Below are 20,488 nucleotides of genomic sequence, written 5' to 3' on the forward strand. Positions count from 1 at the left end.
GAAAACATTGCCACTTCACAAAAGGAGCTTGAGAAAAAAGGTTTCACCCCACTGCAAGCCCTGCCCTGCAGAGCCCGGTGCACAGGGCCACAAGTACAGCAGACTTCCTATTGCCGGCGGCCTCTTCTCCATGTCTGGAGCTGAGGGTGTAAGACTTGGCCTTGACCTAAGCCACAGGATCAGAGGGAGCAAAAGTGAAAGCCAGGCCCTCTCACACTAATCAATACAGCATTAGCCCAGCACAGCCAGAGTCCCAGCTGAGTTCCCAGAGGCTGACCAGCAGGCTTGCAGGACTGGAGGCCTCTTCTGGAGAAGGTGTTTTCATACCAAGAACCACACATAGCTTTAAACCAACTCTGATCTTTATTGACGGGTGACAACTTTATACTCCTAGGAATCACTACACTGTGTACAATTAGGGACACGGCATCAGAGAGGCGTGACAGGAGGTTACACAGCAGACATTGGGAAATGTCAATCTTCATTATTTTGCCCACTTTTCTTCATGTGTACACAGAGCATGAATGTGATTGAAATCTTTTCATGGTAATAGTTACAATCACCCACCTCTGCAGCCTGATGTCTGCACTCCAAATGTCTGACCCGCAGTGTGTACGTCAGCAGTTTTCACCTCACAATTGTTAAAATGTGTTTCCTTCTAGGAACCAGCGACATGTTTTGTGTATTTATTTCCTTTTGAAGTAAGAACTCTCTCATCTCTGATAACTGGCTCATTTTTATCGTTTATCAAAAACTAAAGGGTAAGGGAGGAAAGTGTGATGAATTAAAAAAATTATTTTTTAAGGAAAGATAAAATTCATTTTCACAAATGTACAAGAGCTGCTGGTGCGGGACTTATTCCACTATGCAATCAGACTGGGACACAGTGCAAGCCACCGCCTCCGCTCAGGAGCCAGCAGTTCTTCAGAAGCGCTGCCCGCCTGCCCGCGTCTTGTGTATTCCCTCAATCAAGCGACAGTCTCTGAAGTCAGAGTCAGCGTGAGCTGCGCTAAGCACACCCTCCCCCACAAGACACCCTTTCGTTCAAGCCCACTGTGCAGAGGGAGAGCTTCTCTCTAAAGAGCCACTAGAGAGGTGGGAGAGTGAGTGAGTTGGGAGTTGTAGGAAGCAGCGTCAGGCACACACACAGGCACACGGACACGGCTACAGCAGGTCCACACGGCGGTAATACAGGAGGTAGGCTGTGCGGTCAGCAGTCGGCTTCACCACCTGGTACTGGTTAATCACCTTGACCGTCTGGTCATCGATGCGCAGCCAGCCATTGAGACCGATCTGGAAGACGTCCGTGGTGTAGTGGCCGCCCGTGGCGCTGTTGCCGTGATGGTAGACCACTGGAAGACAATGCCCAGCGGGCAACCATGAGAAAAGCCCCTCACCCCCACTGGCACAGAGTCCCACCTAATCCCTCCAAAGGGAGTGTCTCCACTGGAACCCACAGGCCACTGACTCGGGGGGACACTAATCCTTGTGAGAACCCTCCCTCATGTCAGACCCAATTGCTTTCTAGATGCTCAAGCTCTCCCAGGATCTACTTTCCATGAGAGTGTACTCCAGCAGAATTTGGCCTAGGCACCATGCAGGCTCATGGCTCGCTGTTGTTTTTGAGGGAGCAGTGGCCAAGCATTCTCACCTGCGAACAGCCTATAGGTCCTGTGGCATTTAAAATTCTTATTTTTGACTCCTGGAGAAAGTAGTTCTGAAAAACAAAACAGCAATACGTCAACAAAGTCTCTGCAGAACAGCTGCGCTGACTGCTGAGTTCTGCCTAACACCACCCACCCACTTAAGAGGGTCAGACAGGGATGGACGGGTCCCGGCCCGGAGCTGTGCCAGGACTGAACCTAAAGGTGCCATCACAGCCAAAGGGGGTTGGAGGTAACTGCACACCCAGCTCGTGATCAGGACACAGGAGTCCAGGTATGCAGTCCTGGGGACAGAGGACACCACTGTCCTCTGCTCTCCACACCTGTGTATTCTGGGGACCGCCTTGGCTTGCCACATTCCTAGTCACATTCTGGCAGTAAGATGCTTGTCACAACTGTAAAGCCTTCAGGGGCAGTTGTTCTGTGCTGGTACCTGCCACCTAGAGTCCAGACTCCAGGACCCACATGGTGGACAGAGAGAACTGACTCCTACAAGATGTCTTCTCCCACACGAACGCCAGGGCATGTGCACAAGGACACATACATTCTTTAAACACAGGGAGAGGAAAATGGAGGGGAAGCAGTGAGACAGCTGGATCACCAGGGAGAGGTTCTTGCTATGAAGACGGGTGACCTGAGTTCAACTGCATGATCCCAAAGAAAAGGTGAGATTTGACTTCCTGAGCCTGTCCTCTGACTGACTTACCTGTGCTCTGGCATGCATGCCTACCCACACGTACAATAACCTTTTAAAAGCAAAAGGTTTCCTGCAGATTTATACTAGGGCCGCTTCCTCTGGGGCTCTTTAAAACATGCTGTCAGAGCTAGACAGAGACAGCTCAGCGGTTAGAGCACTGGCTGCCCTTTCGGAGGACCTAGGATGGTTCCCAGCACACACATGGTGGCTCACAACCATTATAACTCCACTGCTGGGGGAACTGACAAGCTTTTCTAATCTGTGGGGGCACCAGGTTGCTGTGTGTTCCAAATACATACAGATAAAAACACTAATACAAATAAAATAAATCTACAATGAAACAAAACAATGTGCTGTCATCCGGTCGCAAAGGCCTATGGGAAGCAATGGCCAATACATGGCTGCACAGACACCATGTCACTGTCTAGGGGCAGAGGGCAGACACTGCCAGCACCACCTGTTCCTCACAACTGCCCTTCTCCTACTTTTCTGATCGAGTTGAATTATGTTTTGCTTCAGTTTTGTCTCTATCTTTGAAAAAGCTACTCTAAACCAGGGGTGAGCACATATCTTTAATCCCAGAGCTCAGGAGGCTGAGGCAGGCAGATCTTTGTGAGAGTTCGTGGCCAGCCTGATCTATATAGTGAGCTCTAGGCCAGCCAGCACTACATAGTAAGACCCTGCCTTTAAAAAAGAAAAAGAGAGCGGGATGGTGGTGGCACACGCCTTTAATCCCAGTACTCGGGAGGCAGAGACAGGAGGATCTCTGTGAGTTGGAGGCCAGCCTGGTCAAAAGAGCAGGTTTCAGGACAGGCTCCAAAGCTACACAGAGAAACCCTGTCTTGAAAAACCAAAGAAAGAAAGAAAAGAAAAAAGAAAAAGAGGTAGGCTGGAGAGAAGGCTCAGTGGTTAAGACTACTGGCTGTTCTTTCAGAGGACCTGGGTTTGATTCCCAGCACCAACATGGCAGCTGACAGCCATGTGTAACTCCAACCCCAGGGGATCCAAGGCTCTCTTCTGGTCTCCACCAGCACCAGGCATGCATATGGTACACAACCATACATGCAGGCAAAACACCCATAAATCAGATTTAGAAAATACGCAAACTAATGAGAATTTTAGCGTAGAAGTGCACACATGTCAATGAATCCCAAGCAAGCAGAGCTCTGACTTGGTGTAGGCACAGGGCTGGCCTTACCTTTGCTGATCTCCAGGTCCACAGGGTAGTCAATGCTCTTGACCAGCTTCTGACAGCCGCCCGCCTTCTCGTAGACGAAGCGTTTCAGATGTAACACAAGGACAGGAGGGAGCTTCTCCAGAGTCACTCTCCGACTGACTTCAACCTGGGATACCATGTGCCAGGGCTCACAGGCCTGCCTGGCTGCAGCAGCACCCTCTGTGGGGCTCCACAGTTGCTTCCCTGCCCTAGCCACACCTGCACCCCTACAGACACACTTGCAAGGAAGCCCTCGGGTCTGAAGCCCATCTGTGGCCTCGACATGAAGACCAAAAGACTGAGAACACAAGCAAACGGAGGAGAGGCTGGAACTGGTAGGCACTAGACTGTCTTCTCACTTTCGTTCATAAAGCTATCTGGTATCTTTCTTCGGACAAACACTGAGTAATCCTACAGTCATCTGTCCCTGTCACTGACTCGCTGGTTCTGTCAATATGCCCCTTTAGTGCTTTCACGGGTCTCTTGAATGCCTTTAAAAATCCTTAAGAAGCATTAACTCTAAGACTTAATGGAGTGTAATTCCTAGGTGAGCGTGGCATGCCCTGCTGACCCAACAATGTGCCCATGGTACACAATCATACATGTAGGCAAAACACCCGGGTGCCACACTGTTTTGCCTGTCCTGCCTGTCCAGTACTGATCCCAGCCTATGCCTGGTGCAGGGGTTTATTTTGTTCTTCTCCATTAAATGCACCTTCAGTTGGTCACTCCTTTCCTTAAAGCTCCATTATTCACTCGAAGACAGAGAGAACTGTAGGTAATAATCTAAAAGACAGCAAGTCATTTGAGCAAGCAGTCCACTAGGAGCTGGATCTGGCAGGACCTAAGGGGAGGGAGCTGGACGCTTGTCTCTCCCCAGGTGAGAAACCTAGCAAACACCTCACACAGACCCGTGAGCTAACAAAGGGCTGGGAAGCTGAGAGGGGCACAAACTAACAGTTTTCATCTACAGATGACCAATTCCAGACTCATTCCAGGTACATGATGCCATGGTTTTGACCTTTTAACTTCCAGCCCATTGGCCAGGCTGTGGTGGCACACACCTTTCATCCCAGCACTCAGGAGGCAGAGTCAGGAGGATCTCGGAGTTAAAGGCCAGCCTGGTCTACAGAGTGAGTTCCACACAACCAGGGCACACATAGAAACCCTGTCTCAAAGAACAAAAATCAAACAACAAAACAAAACAAAAACCAAAAACTTTCAAAGAAACATGGTTACTATAATTCAAGTTTCAACAAACCAAGGAATAATTTCTTTTTCTTTAAATAGATAGATAGATAGATTTATTCTTCTCTCATACAATGCATCCCGACCAGAGGCCCCCCCCCCCCCCCCCCGCTCCTTCTACTACTCCCCACCCCAGCTCCTCATGTCTCCCCTCAGAAAAGAGCAGGTCTCCCAGAGACATCAACTGAACACGATACAAGATAAAATAAACCAGGCATAAACACCTGCATCAAGGTTGGGCGAGGCAACCCAGCAGGAGAAAAGGGTCCCAAAAGCAGGCAACAGAGTCAGAGACATTCACTCTCACTGTCAGGTGTTACAGAATATTTGCTTAACTATGTAAAGATGTGCTGCATTTGTCTATGTTGCAGAATATTTTGTTTGTGTAAAGATGTGTTGCATCTGTTCACCTTGCCTGCCTAAGGCACCTGATTGGTCTAATAAAAAGCTGAATGGCCAATAGCAAGGGAGGAGGTATAGGTGGGACTTCTGGGCAGGGAGAGAAAGTAGGAGGAATTTAGGATGGCAAGTTTTCAATTGCAGCAGAAATGAAAAAGTAAGAAAAGCCACAAAGGAGTCTTTTCTGGTTGGCCTAGGGAGGGCTGGAAACCTCCCAACAGGACATGGGCAGAAGACCATGTGGCTGGCTCAGCAGCCAGGGACAGCAATCCATCTTTGCAGAGTCACAGCTGATATAGGCTGAGCCTAGCTGGCATTCACCCACAGCCAGACACAAACTTAACCACCAGCCTCCTCAACATGACATCTCTACTGCCCTCTCCTACGTGAAGGTCCTCAGCCAGGCACTTCTTACTCAGGCCAGCTACCAGGTTTCCTGGTACTTAACATTTTTAAACAAAACCAATCACCAGAAACAAGTCAGACAACGCGTTGGAACCCTAGCTCTCTCTTCTGCAGACCCCCAGAATGTGGCATTGCTGACTGGAGCAGGAGAACTCAGGGGTCTGTGCTCTTCTCTACTCAGTGTACTGTCACACAGACATTTCTGTAGGGCGACACACCAACAAGACAGGATCTGTGCTGGGACCTCTCACTTAACTGTGCAACTTCTACACTCCACTAGGTGCTTACAGCTTTCGAATCCCAGGAATTCTTCAGAAAAGTGACACCCTAACTAGCCAGCCAAATCCTAACCTTGCCACGACAGCCTTGTGACCTCAATGCCACAGACTACAAAAGACCTGACAGAGAAGATGGCCTCCACTGCAGACCAAAAGAACAGGCACACCGAGAGCCAAATAACAGCCTCCTCTGATCAAAGTACAACCCCAGCTCATGGCCGTTGAGGACAGAAAGACTCAAGACTTTATCCTTGTCAAATCACATCAAAGAGCAGCATGCATCTGAACAGTCTAACTGTCCATCTGTCAGTGTTCCTAGTGATCTATGATAAATGCAACACAGATGTGCCCAGAAGCCCCTTTACATCCTAACTCAGCCTCCGCTGGAGGTAGGCTGACTTCAGGATACCAGGATCAGACTGCCAGAAAATGAAATGCAGAGCAAGGTCAAGGACAGAAAGGCCACAAGAGTAAAAGTGAAGGAACTGTGGGACCATCTGTTTCCACTACTCCATTCTGAAATTCTGGGACTTCTCAGTAAAGTTAAATAACTGGTATGGGAGGTGGATTCCAATCAGCTTCCTGCAACCCTATTCTGTTCTGTTCAGGCACCTAGAGGGCCTCCATACAGATTCCTGGCCAGCTGTGAACATACCTCCTGTTTGGTTTTGGTGGTGTAACCTTGAACAGACTCTCTTGCCACCAAGCTTTCCAATGCATCCTGTACTGTGCGTATCTTGTCAGACTGGATATCCAACTGCAGTGTGAAAAACGGCTGCAAAGTGGCGGATTCTTTGGAACTCTGCTGGTAAACCACAGACCTAAGAATTGCAATGGAAAACAAAAAAGATGTAAGAGGCCACTCTTTGTCACTTTCTCTTAAGATTAACCAACAGAGAAGGAATAAACATTCAAAATAAGTTTATTCAATATCAGTCCCAGAAGATCCGAGACAACAGAAAAGCAAAAAGCACTCCTAAGTTTAAAAAGAACTCTGATGACTACCATCTTCTGTTATTAGCAACTGATCCCAAGCTCCACTCAGATGTTTCGACTTCCAAATTCTTATCTTGCACCCCTGAATACAGTGTAGCACCAGTTAACCAACGTGACACCCCCCCAAAGGGCTTTAACAAAGTGTTGCCACAGCCTGTCTTAATGAAATGGAGGAAATCTCCAGGGAAACAGGACTTTTAATACTGCTTTTGTTCTAAAAACAACATGAGGAGGAAGAGGAGCAAGCTAAGGATAATAAAAAAACAGGTTAGCAATCCAGGAAGGGAGGCAACCAGCCTTGTGGGTAGGACGCCAACTCAACCATGTTTTCTTAGGTGGTTTTTCTTTTTTCTTTTTCTAAGTTCTTCAGAGTAATAACTGCAAGTTCATCTCATCTCTCATTTAACCTCATCCAGGAAACATTCCGAGATTCAATAAAGGATCTTGTTTGTGCAGCCTGGTGTCCTAGTTTATGAGCAAAATAAAGCTGGTGGGAGGAGACTTGGACTTCACGGCCCAGATACCATGAGAACCAGCAGAAAGCCTTTCTGTCAAGGTCTAATGCTCCAACCTTCCTGCTAAGTGTGGAGGCAACGACTGATGCTCCTTGTGTTCCCAAAAAGTTGAAAAGCATTAATGGAAGTAAAGCTGGGTGGCGGTGTGCACACCTTTAATCCCAGCATTTGGGAGGCAGAGGCAGGCGGATCTGAGTTCCAGGCTAGCCTGGTCTACAGAGTGAGTTCCAGGACAGCCAGGGTCACACAGAGAAACCCTGTCTTGGCAAAACCAAAAGAAAGTAAGTGCAGAAATCAAGATCCCCTTGACTACAAAGTCCTGCATGATCAGAAAAGGACAAAAAAGAAGTGTTTTCTCTAGGGAAACTGAAAACCCACAAGTGTGAGTAAGAGGAGGGTCTCTAGTCAGAATATTCTTTATTCGAATATTATTCTATTTTAAACGCACTTCTGTCATCAGAAATCCTCATCAGCCAGGCACTTGTAAGGCTCAAGCAGAGGACTGCCATGAGTTTGAGGCCAACATGGGCAAGTACAGGTCTTGTCTTAAACAAACAAAACATAAAACAAAACCAGAAAAGAATTCCTTGTCTAGGCCTAGGGTTGTGGCAAGAGATGGAGAGTACTTGCTGGTCTACATGATGCCCTAGGTTCTATCCTTGGTACCTCATAGGCCAGGTTAGACTGTACATTCCTGTAATCCCAGCACTTGGGAGGTGGAGGAGTGAGGAGCAGAAACTTGGTCATCCTTAGCTATGGTTACACCTACATAGTGAGTTCAAGACCAGCCCAGCATACATGAAACCCTGACTAAAATAATAATAACAACAGTAATTCCTTATCTCTGCTTTATTGTTTTTGAAGAAACAGTCAGCTTCAACATAAAAACCTCCGCCCAACCACTGAGGCCAGGGACCCCAGAGAGACTGAGGCGAGCAGCCATGATGCAATCTCTTCAAAGGGAACCTGGTTTTCCCCACTGTCAGTCTTAGACACTTTTGAGATCTGTCATGATGGCTGTGGCCCTACAGCGCTCACTATGGCTGCCTGTGCTCTCACTATGCCCTCATCGCCCTCTGAGGCATGTTCAACAGTCCTAACTCCAGGATGCAGCAAAGGGCACAGTCATCTTGTGCTGTCCCTGCCACCATGGCTCATCTCAGGGGCAGGGACATGTCTGCCAAGACAAGTCACAGTGACAATGAGCAGGGCATGGCACTCCCCAGACCACACTTGATGGCCTGGCTACACAAAGACTCCAGAACCCTAGAGAAGGGGGCCTGTGCAATGTCACAGGGCAGCTCAACTGGCTCCTCAGCCCTCCTCATGGGGGCCACAGAAGCACAAAGCAGGTTCTGAGGCATGGAGTGTAGACTTTCTGCTTAAAGCCACTCAATCTGCTGCTGAGCAGACAGAGTTGGCTCTGGATACCTGAGAAATGAGCCATCTTTCAAATACAGCACCCAGGAGATGCCTGTCACACACTGAAGTCCACTAAATCATCCTTTGGGGTTATGTTTGGAGCTTTTGGAGAAACCCTGAGTACTGAAATGTTCTAATGTAAAGTCTTTTAGAAGGATGACGTGAACAAGCAGAAAACTGATTGAAGAACTAGTACAGACCAGGGGTTGTATCCTCCTGCCTGCCAATGTCTCCCTCTATTCACTTTACTTTCTAGCTCACAAGGTTCTGCTATCTAAATTCATCTAGTCCATTCATAATTATTTCCTAGATAAACAACCTATGTGTCCACCCAAAAGCAAATGGAAAAAGTGGTGATACTCAAGGAGTATTACTCAGCCTTGGAAAAGGAGATCGTGACATTTGCCAGAACATGGATGGACTTGGAAAACATACTAAATGAACTGAGCTGGACAGAGAAGAAAAACCCTATGTGATCATACTGCTATAGATTAAAAAGTCAATCACAAAGACCCATCACCAATGCAAAGTGGCGGAAGAAAACAGGAAGGGGTAAAGGTCAGAGGGCACAAAGTCTGAGACCTGTAGGGTGCACGGGTCTAGGAGCTGGTGATTGGTGACTGCAGCTGCTAACAGTTCGTGTGATGGACTTACGCTAAATTAGGGCACAGCTGCTCTTGTCTAAAAGGGGTAGAGGAACCAAGGAAGGTGGCGGGATGTGCTGACCGCCACTCCACTATTTTGTTCACAGCCTCATGCTGTAGACTTTAAACACAAGCAATCCATTTATTACAATACAGCAATACAATGAATCCAATCAGACACGAGTTTCTTTCACGAGCTGAACAAAGTCAGCTGGCTTTCTATCAACACTGAGGCACACAGCCCCTGGGGGCAGGGCAGCACAGTAGGAAGAGCAACTGAAAAGCAGGCAAAGCGGATGTCCAGAAGCTTCCAGACTCCCACCCCGCCCCAGCAACATGGAAAAGCATAAACCTGATGTGTCCACCAAAAATGCCGGTGATAGGTGTCTGAACGAAATCAGCCTGCCGAGTGACGGACGTCTTATTCCTGGGACCCACTTGCTCCCATTCATCCTCACTCCCTTCGCCTGTGTCTTCCTGCTCTTCGTCCTCTATCAAGTGGCTTCTGGGCCCATTGGAAACGGTGAGTTCTGAAAGGAAAGGGTCTGCTTAGGCTACTATTTTCAAAATTCTGCAAGAACTGTCTAAACTAGTGGTTCTCAACCTTCCTAATGCTGTGACCCTTTAACACAGTTTTTTATGTTGTAGGATCCCCCCAACCATAAAATAATTCTTTGCTATTTCATAACTGTAATGCTACTGTTATGAATTGTAATGTAAATATCTGTGTTTTGTGATGGTCTTAGGTGAACCCTGTGAAAGAGTAGTCCAAACCCCAAAGGGGTCACGACCCACAGGTGTGAAAATTTGTCAGGGCACATCAGGTGAAGTCACATGCTCTAGGCCTGACTGACAACATGATGAAGACGACTAACTCCTACAAATTATCCTGACCTCCACTCTGCCATGGAATCCTTGTGTACACACACAACTGCACATGCACAAACTCACACCCACCCCTCCACACACATACACAATAAATAAAGAACCAAAACAACAACAGCAAAAAACCAAGCCTGTTAACTACTTTATAAAAAAAAAAAAAAAGGGCTGGAGAGATAGCTCAGCAGTTAAGAGCACTGACTGCACTTCCAGAGGTCCTGAGTTCAATTCCCAGCAACCACATAGTGGCTCACAACCATCTGTAATGAGATCTGGCGCCCTCTTCTGTATACATAATAAATAAATAAATAAATAAATAAATAAATAAATAAATAAATAAATAAATAAATAAATAAATAAAAAAAAGCCTAGGGCTGTAGCGTACACCTTTAATACCAGCACTTGGGAGGCAGAGGCAGGTGGTTCTGAGAATTTGAGACCAGCCTGGTCTACAGAGTGAGTCCCAGGACAGCCAGGACTGTTACAGAGGAAAAATTGTGTGTGTATGGGGGAGGGAGAGAGGGGCAAAACAAAACAAAACAAAACAAAACAAAACAAAACAAAACAAAAAAAAAACTAAGAGGCATTCTTTGGACAACAACTGGAGAAATTTGAAGACACTCTGGAAAGTGGCTTTAATCATGCAATTACAGCAGGTTTGGCTAATTAGTGCTGTAGTTATGGGGGGCGGGGCTTCTTCCTCAGAGGATGCTTTCAGCACCAAACAGCAACTCAACTATGTCCTCCACCTTTGCATCACCAAGAAGAAAGGGGCACACACACACAGTGAGCCCACACTTGCAGGTGCTCCCGCTACTTGTCCTGCTTTTCTGTATTTCAGATGTCATGTAAATATGAAATGTACCCCACAGGCTCATGGAGCTAAACACTTAGTTGGAAGGATCAGGAACCTTTAGGCAGTAGAGCCTTGTTGGAGGAAGTAAGGCTTTGAGGGTGTACAGCCTGGCTCTATGTTCTGCTTCCTGTGTGTGAATGAAATGCAGTTGTCTGGCTTGCCATCATGCTTCTCCACTGTGATGGACTCTTATCTATCCCTCTAGAACTGTAAGCCAAAGTAAACCCTTTAGACCCACTGCTCTGGACCCATGTTTTACACAGCAAGAGAACAGTAACGAGGCCTCAATCTCTTTGGAGTAAAAGTTAAAGCAAAACAGCATGGAGCTGGATAAATTCCAGTTATCCAAACCTAACTTTCTCATTGCTATACTAAAGGTAATGAGAAACACTAGTTATTAACATACTCCAAGCACTGTTCGCAGACATGTGACTTCTGACAGGTGTGTGAGAGAGAACATGGACACGCAATCTTCCTTTTTGCTGTTGGGCAAACAGTCTCACACAGAACTTACTTTCTTGAGTAGGGGAGAGGAGCTTCTTCAGGCTCAGCATTTCCTCATGAAGCCCATTGAGAATGAAACCTAAGTACTCCTCGGCGTCTTCCTGTCGGCCCTGAGGAGGTCAGACATGGTGACATTAATTCTAACTTACCACAGTGAGGCCCACAGGACTCAGCACCTGGATCACACCACACCTCTGATGAGACATTCTGGACTGGTGCAGGCAAGTACCAAGAGCTGCCATGAGGTTTGTTCTGTGCTTTTCTTAGTTTGTGTAACTGAATTCCTAGACATACATATTACTTTAAAATGTTAAAAATAACATAACAACAGCCAGGCTTGGTGGTGCACACCTTTAATCCCAGCATTCAGGAGGCAGAGGCAAGGGGATCTAAGATTGAGGCCAGCCTGATCTACAGAGCGAGTTCCAGGACTACATAGTGAAACCCTCTCTTGGGAAAAAAAACAAAACAACAACAACAAAAACCCAGCCCAGGAACAAGACATTGAGGGCCACTTCATAACATAAGCTCTGAGTCACATTCACTCAGCAGTGACTGGTAGCCCCCATCTCCATCTCCACTGAGAGGACTTGAGCCATAAGTAAAAAGCTACAGTTCCAAGTAATCAGCTGACTGTTAGAGACATTGTACCAACAAAATCATTCAGAGACAGCACAGTCACCAGTCACACACCACGCAGCTCTGGTGGTTCTGTTAATCAGTCAGGACTCACAGCCAGCCAGTGCCTAGGGTTTCTGGGCAAAGCACACAAGTTTACTACACACTCTCCAAATGGATCCACAGACATGGCAGCACGACTGTGGCACACTATGCACACGTGCAGCAGGAGGTATGACCCACCAGGCATGGGGGACACAAGCTACTCAGGAGTGTCATGAGCTCAAAGCCAGCCTGGGCAACTCAGTGACACTGGGACTTTGGAGCGGGGTGGAGCTCAGGTGCTACTGCCTGCTTATGCTTATTTAGCACAACCGATAAACAAATTAACACACCAAACACAGTAAAGCACACACATACACGTTGCAGCTGAGTTTACACAGCAGGCATAGGGCTGCACTCCCAGGAAAGGCCTGGGCTGGCCCTTGGCTGGTGTCTGAGAACCTGGACTTCAGAAAGAGTTCCATCACTTCATGAATGGATAAGGGACTGTGTCTAACTCTAGACAAGCAAAGCAGTTTTTTGTACTGAAGTACTATTTTCTCCTTGGCATTTGTAATTCCCTGAGCCTGTGACACAGTCCCTGAGGCACTCCCCAAGAGTCTCTACCAACCACATAAGCCACCATGCAATACTGGAGGAATCCATGAGCAGCAGCATGCCTGGGCATTGGGGTGGCACAAATGGGGGTGTCTGAGGTGTTTCTCTGCATCTGTCTGCTGCAGTACTATGCCCACACCACAAGATGCCCCAGCTCCTGCTAGGAAGTCATCAAGCTTGAGGGTGGTCTTAAAAGTGTCAACTCCAATGTAACTTCCAAAGTGCTTTATTCATAAACATTCTTTTGGAACACAAACTTAGAGGGGCTCAGCTTCATGAAGCCGTCCCTCAGTGCCCCTCTACCTCTGCTCCACTGGCACCTGGGTCTCATCCCTGTTCTACAGCATCTGCATGTTGTCATCCTCACACTTCTCTTTCTGTTGCCTAGGCTGTTTCTAATCCCAACCCTTGGTAGGGCATCCCTAACACCCTGAATCCCAAGTAGTGGGAAATGTAAGTCCAAGCCAACAAGAAAAGCTGTGACATAGGCATTTAAAAAGTTAAAGCTGTGCAGCTGGGGTCTCTCCTGTATACCTAGATGCTCACTCTATTTAAAGCAATGTAGCTTCCATACCACTTCATTTAAATGGCATTTTCCTATTTTTCCTGTCTGAATAAGTTTGCTTTAGCAGCATTTGAACTGCTCATGCCAATGTATTACAGACTTGGAACTGAAAAGACCAGCTGACTGCTGTAGACAAATGCTTTGGTCAATCTCGATGGTTCTCAGGGCCATCTGTAAGGCTTCCTGGCTCCTTTGCTCTCTTGCCTTTAGTAACACAATATGCAATGTTTAGGAAAAAGCAAGAGGCAAGTTGATGCAATAGCTGCTGTAGCCTGAGCATGAATACACGGAGGCTGGGCACTCACTCTAGGACCAGGAGTCTCCACTCTACCCAAGTGCAGTGCAGCAAAGGGACACACTCAAAAGCCAGGCTCTGCCCACTACCAGCTTGAATTCAGAGTTGGCAGAGCCAGTGAGATTCAATCCTTGGGACGTGGTGCCACTAAATGTGGGTAACTGGTACACGCCTTAAGCGACTGCACTTTAAACCTCACCACCAAGTTACAGCACGGGGCATGTGACACAGACTAACAGGAGCAACAACCAGCGACAGTGGTTCAGGCTCTTCTGCAACTTGCTCTGTCCCCCAGGCTAGGCTTCAACTCCCAAAGGTCCTCTTGGCCTCCACTCGCTAGAACTACAGGCATGGGCCCCCTCCCAGCTACCACAGAACACCCCAGACCTTTTCAGACAGGCTCGACTTGATAACTGTCAGGAGTCTGTAAATGTATGTGGGTTCAAAAGCGGCTCCTGGGCGGATATCTCTCACCATTTTATCCCCAAGAGCTGCAAGAGAAACAGACATTCTGGTAACTAAAAGGACAGCATAAAGGACAGAAAGCAAAGCCACCCAAACTCCCACCACCACCCAGGCAGGAAGTGAGACTGGCACAGGGCAAACACCTCAATTTAAAAGGGCATTTTCTTTCCAACAAGACCACATTTACCACATTTGCTCCCTGGCTCCGTGTTCCCAATGACAAGGTATCACAGCTGCTCACTCACCTTGGCGGGGTTTGGGAGGTACTGGCATATTAGTAAACTCGTTCATTAGCCGAACACTATACAGAGAAAAGTGAAGCAGAGCACATGTTAGGAACAGGCCCTGACACCACAGGACATTAACCAGCAGCTGTGCAGCCCATGCCAGGTGATGTGACAGTACTCAGTGGGTTCCTAACGTTAACCTACACATATCGTGGGACCATTTTTAAATGGTATTTAACCTGGCAAACAACACGAGGTTTTCCACTGACTCTGAAGGGCAGAGAAGCACAATGTGCAGTTACACTTCAGATTAATGTCCATACAAAATCCCAACAGTGTCTTCCTTCTAAAGAGACTTCCAGAGGCTGGAGAGGTAGCTGGGTGGTCCAGAGGACTTGCTGCTCTTGCTGGGAACCCGGGCTCAGTTCTCAGCACCCATGTGGCAGCTCACAACTGGTTGTAACTCCAGTTCCAGGGGATCCAAAGTCCTCTTCTGACCTCCATGGGCATTGCATACATGTGGTACACTTACATACATGCAGGTAAGACACTCATACACATAAATTAAAAGGGGGCAGGGGACTATCCCAGCACTTATCTGTAGAAAATCAAGAGCAGAGGAGCACCTCCTTTACCAAACTGTTCAAGTTCCCATCACCACAGGAATGCCCCCCAACCACTGGCACATGTGAGCACTTTACTTACAAGCTATCTATCATGGGCGTTGATGTGCAAGGCCTTTGCACTTTTGAGTACAGAGGAATGAACTTCATCAGGTGATACATCGGAGGGCAAGCCACCAATGCCTGCAGGGTCTAAATGTCGCAGTAAGGAAGTGTAAAGGAAATGAAACAGACACAGCAAACTTTCTAAAGGCATATAAAAACGAGATAAGCCAAGGACACTCAACTACTTCGATATGTAAACACAAAAAGGAATAAACCAAATAAGAAGACAGCTGCCTTGTAACGGCCATGTAAGGATCTGCTGTGGGCCAGGGTGACATTCAAGAACCTAGCTGAGCAAGATGCTCCCACTAGTTAGAGCAAAGCTTCCAGTTCTGAGTGGTCATTCTATCCTACTATCTACAACCACTCCAATGAGAATAGAGCATGCCTGATTTTCTGTTCTTCACAGGTCAACAGATCAACCCTCTTCCAGAGGGTGGAGAAGTAGGGCTCAAGAGTCTGACTATGAGGTAGGCAGACCAGGTGATGGCCCAGTCTGTGTTCAGAGTCCAGGCCAGCCGCCCTGTGGAAGCTTCACTAAGTCAGATGCACCCAGAGAGAAGGTGAGCACCATGGTGGCCAGTCCTGGGGATGGCATCCAGGAAGGATACGGCATTAATGTAGCACCAGTTTCCTTTATTGATCAGCCCGCGCGGTTGCAATGACACTGGCTTATGTATTAGGGTTACAGTCTCCAGGAACTCTGCAAGAGTCAAGAAGCAAATGAAGGCATTAACAACACTCCAGCAGCAGCAGCAGCAACATCCATGCCAAGGCATGTCTGAAGTGCTGAGAGAGCTCGTCAGGAGAGCATGTGTCCTCAGAAAGCCCATGTTATTAAAGCCTCACTTAGTTTAACATCAGCTTTGCTACTGAATGAGGAATTGTTTCTTCCAATTAATATTTTCCTCCAAACATCAACATTTACTTATCTTCCTGTGAGAATATACTAGGAAGCGCAAGTGACAGAAACTCACATAATCATTAGCAGCAGAGAGCAGATGTGGACGACGCTGGCCTCCCCAACCAAGGCTGACAGTGTGCCTCACTAGCAGCAAGATGTCCTGGATACTTCAAAGGAACTTAGGAGTAAAAGTGTGTCTTCTGAACTCACATAATACCTGACATGTCACAGTGGGTGCTTGATGGTCACACATTAAGTGATAACTGCTCCTGCTAGTCACAGTTTCCATCAGAAGTCAAATCAGCAATCCATTCATTCTGCACTCTATTCCTCACTCCATTCAGAAGCAGGTTTCTCTATTCAGACTCACCCCCTGAAACCACTTTTTCCAGTCTTAAGAAAACTATGAAGCCAAGCATGGTGGTACACAGCTAGAGACTGGCAGATCTGTGTGAGGCCACCCAAGGCTACAAAGACCCTGTCTCAAAAAGAAAAGGAAAAAGAAACTGTGACTGTCATTTTCTACGACTACCCATCTTCACCACCATTGGATTTTTCTGTAGCTTTGACTGGCCTGATACTATGCAGCCCAGACTAACCTCAAACTCACAGCAATCCTTCTGCCTCAGCACTGGGTTTACAAGTACATGCCATCAGACCTATCTAGAAATGCCTTTTTAGAACAAAGACAAGGAAATCATGAATGGTGGCACATCCTTGTAGTTGTAGCACTTGGAGTTTAAAGTCAGCCTCAGCCTATACAGTAGGTTCTAGACCAGTGTAGACTTCACAAGACTGTCTCAAAGACAAAAACAAACCTAGCCTTACAAGGCGTTGCACCTTTTAATCCAAGCACTCAAGAGGCAGTGGCAGGCGACCTCTGTGAGTCTAAGGCTAGCCTCATCTACATAGCAAGGTCCAGGCTCTTCCCACATCCCATAATGAATCCTATAACCGTAACGGCTACAGTGAACATACCCCCTCATACTCAGTCTGTTGTTTACAACCCATAAGTGTTAACTGGGGGGACCTAGTTTTCAGTCATCTAGGAGCACCCTGTCTGCTTTGCTACAGCAACAGCATGCCTATGATCCACACACAATCAAGGCTCCAATTCAGGGTCATGCCATGATGCCTCCTTTACTTTTAAACTGTTTCACAGGAATGAAACACTAATGGGCACATGTGATATTCACTCCCATGCATGACAACAAACAAGAACCAAAACAGTTGTACTGGCAGGTCCTAGACTAGTGTCCAAAAGTCAAATGACAAAGTTAATTTGCACTGTTCAAATGTATACGTGCACGTGTGCAACACACACAAACACAGTGGGAGCACAGTAAGTAATTTTACATGGCTCATCTTTTTGAGAAAGTAAACTACTATAGGCTCCAGAGAAGCAGCAGGATGCATCCAGTGAGACAAGCGTGTAAAGCTTGCCACCTCTTAGTAAAAGGCATAGGTTAGGACTTGAAGACACATGCTGACACCTCCCACCAGTGCCTGGAGCTGCCCATTGACATTCAAATTGACAGCAACTTTGCCAAAGAGGCATCTGACACCCCATCTTAAAGATGAGAAAACTGAGTCATAGAACTGAACTAGATGAAACTGTGGATCTACCTACCTGGCTTTTTCCTCTCCACTAAGGTGAGTTCTACTGAAAATTCTTCCTATGGACTAGTGAGGTGGTTCAGCAGTTACAGGCACTTGCTGCCACACCTGATGTTACTAACCCCGGTACCCACATGGTGTAAAGAGGATTGATTCCTACAATCTGACTTCACAAAAACACTTGGATATGCACACAAACATGCTCACAAGCACAAAAGGAGTTTTTAAATATCTGTACTGTAAGGCATCATTCACTTTCCTCTTCCTTCCTGTTCCCAAATGACCCTGGGCTGTTCCACAAGGATCCACACCTTCCACTATGTGCCACAGTACAGAAGTGATCATAGTAACCTCCAAACCTGTGCATGCTCAACAACCACACCCCAACACAATGGCACAGGATTTCAAAGCAGCAATCAAAGGCAAGATTTTACAAAATTACAAGGTTTGGTCTTCCTGCTGTGGCTGACCTCTGGACAAACAGCTAATTTGTCCTGTGTGGCACCAAAGACTACAGTTGGCCCCGCTCTAGGCCAGCAATGAGCAGGACTCACTGTCCCAGCTGAGAGCATCACACACTGCAAGTTTAGCTGAGGAGGTCTGAGAGGTGTGCTTCATCCAATCTAGGTCTGCAGACACACCAAGGGAGCAGCTACAGGCTAAGGAAGCACAGACATCGGACAGACATCGGACAGCAGGGAGGCGTGTCCACTAGGAGTAACAGAAAGCACACTGTCATACTGTTTGCATAGTGATGCAATAGTGAGCCTAACCTTGGCTCAGCAGGAGGTGTTAACACTGTGAATGGTGACTTACATTCAGGAATCAGTGTGCCATAGTCCCAATACTCCCACAATAACACACATCTCAAATTCAGAGTGCAAAGTGCATACTAATGGCCTTAACAGGAAGGAGCCAGAGGTCTAGGTAAGAGTGGAGAGCCATTGTGAACTGCTCAATGGGATGCTTGGCCAAGAAATTAGACAGCCACATGATGGGATGAACTAAGATAGGAAGTGGCCAAACACTCAGGTTTCTGAATGGGAGAAAATTCTGTTTTCCTGGTGGTGTGAGAGGCAAAGTCTTCTCGGGCTGGCTGAAGGTGGAAGAAGGGATGGGGTACATTGACATTTACACCTGTTTGGACACAGGCACTGGAGAAAGTGGAAAAGACCAACAAGGGACAGGCACAGAGACCCACAAGAACCTTCTTCCCTCTCCCGCCCACTGTTCTGAGCAGCCTCAACTATGAACTGCAAGGGCAGGGAGAAGGCGCAAGTCCAGTGGCCTGAGTTCAAATCCCCAGAACCCACATTTTAGAAAAGTGAAGCAGGAAATCCACTTTTTTTTTTTTTTTTTTTTTTTTTTTTTTTGGTTTTTCGAGACAGGGTTTCTCTGTGTAGCTTTGCGCCTTTCCTGGAACTCGCTTTGGAGACCAGGCTGGCCTCGAACTCACAGAGATCCGCCTGCCTCTGCCTCCCGAGTGCTGGGATTAAAGGCGTGCGCCACCACTGCCCGGCGAAATCCACTTTTTTAAAAAGTAGGAGATGGGGATGGGGACGCTTGCCTTTAATCCAAGCACTTTGGAGAAAGAGGTCAGTGGGCCTCTGGGAGTTCAGGATAGCTACCCAGCAAGTTCCGAGACTACATAAAGAGACTCTACCTCAAACAAACTAAAACAAAACAAATCCCAGCATTCCTATGGAGAGACCACAGGCTGAGAAGAGAATTACCCCAAAGCCATGGGCCACCTAACCTGGATATAGTATGCAGTGAAGTGTCAGAAGCAAGGCTCTGCTCTAAAAACAAAACAGGTGAAGGTAAGAACGAACTTGCTAAAGTTGTCCTCTGACCCCAAGATGCTTTAGTAGGCATGCACACCCATCCACACATACCATACATGAAAACCCACTTTAAGACTAGAGACAGTTCTCTGAGTGCACTGCATCAGTTAAAATAACCCAGCATCTATGACAAAGCTGATTCCTTTTCAAAAGGGAATGAGACAAGCTGCTTGCACTAAGCCCTAGGAACAAGCTTTCGCTTTCCCAAGAAAAAGCACCATGGGCCACAGTGACTTCAACAGCCTGGGGGCTTCTACAGACAGTAGAGCTCTGTGAACGTGAGAACACATCCAACCTGAAGCCAACTATAATGACTCCTTTTGGACATTTACTCAGGAACCACATGCTCGGGTTGGTTTCTACACTGCCCTTCCATGAAGAGCCAGCCAGTCAAAAAGCAGTTTCCATTTTCCTTCCAAGATAGTAAGCTTATCTCTTAGCACCATCCAGTGGCTTGTTCAAGAACTGCAAGCTTACAGACAGGAAACACAAAGCAAGACATGGAGCAGACAGGACGAGGCCACGCAACTGCTGCAGGGAGTGCTCAGACCTTCTCTGCCCTCTGGTACAACCCTCAGGTGCTCCTTACAGACAAATATAGAAGAGATATCCAGGCTTTTTCCTAAAGATTATTCCACTGTTCTCTTGGGGCTGGAGAGACAGCCCAGTGCCTTAGAGCATTTGTTGCTCTCACAGAGGACCAGGGTTTGGTTCCAAGCACCCACCTCACCATCTCACATCCATCACTGCCAGGCTCACAACCATCCATACCTCCAGTTCCTGGGAGTATGATGACCTCTTCTGACCTCCGCCAGCACCACACAAACTGTATGAGAATA

At 47.2% G+C, this 20,488-nt stretch overlaps 1 protein-coding gene across 2 annotated transcripts in view; it reads right to left on the reverse strand.

The window, feature by feature from the left end:
• Positions 1 to 344: 344 nt before the first annotated feature.
• Positions 345 to 20,488, reverse strand: part of Usp10 (ubiquitin specific peptidase 10) — a 60,736-nt gene continuing 40,592 nt past the window's right edge. For both annotated transcript variants that reach the window (XM_052727269.1, XM_052727268.1), the window contains exons 5-14: positions 15,896 to 15,987; positions 15,262 to 15,371; positions 14,575 to 14,630; positions 14,252 to 14,355; positions 11,737 to 11,836; positions 9,837 to 10,014; positions 6,563 to 6,728; positions 3,560 to 3,704; positions 1,652 to 1,717; positions 345 to 1,352 (exon numbers count right to left, since the gene is read on the reverse strand). In XM_052727269.1, coding sequence (XP_052583229.1) covers positions 1,165 to 1,352; positions 1,652 to 1,717; positions 3,560 to 3,704; positions 6,563 to 6,728; positions 9,837 to 10,014; positions 11,737 to 11,836; positions 14,252 to 14,355; positions 14,575 to 14,630; positions 15,262 to 15,371; positions 15,896 to 15,987 — 1,205 coding nt within the window. In that variant the 3' untranslated portion in view covers positions 345 to 1,164. The remainder of the gene's footprint in view (positions 1,353 to 1,651; positions 1,718 to 3,559; positions 3,705 to 6,562; positions 6,729 to 9,836; positions 10,015 to 11,736; positions 11,837 to 14,251; positions 14,356 to 14,574; positions 14,631 to 15,261; positions 15,372 to 15,895; positions 15,988 to 20,488) is intronic.

The sequence above is a fragment of the Peromyscus californicus genome, unplaced genomic scaffold (assembly GCF_007827085.1).
Source record: "Peromyscus californicus insignis strain IS unplaced genomic scaffold, ASM782708v3 Scaffold_8__1_contigs__length_139910024, whole genome shotgun sequence".
Taxonomy (NCBI): Eukaryota; Metazoa; Chordata; class Mammalia; order Rodentia; family Cricetidae; genus Peromyscus; species Peromyscus californicus.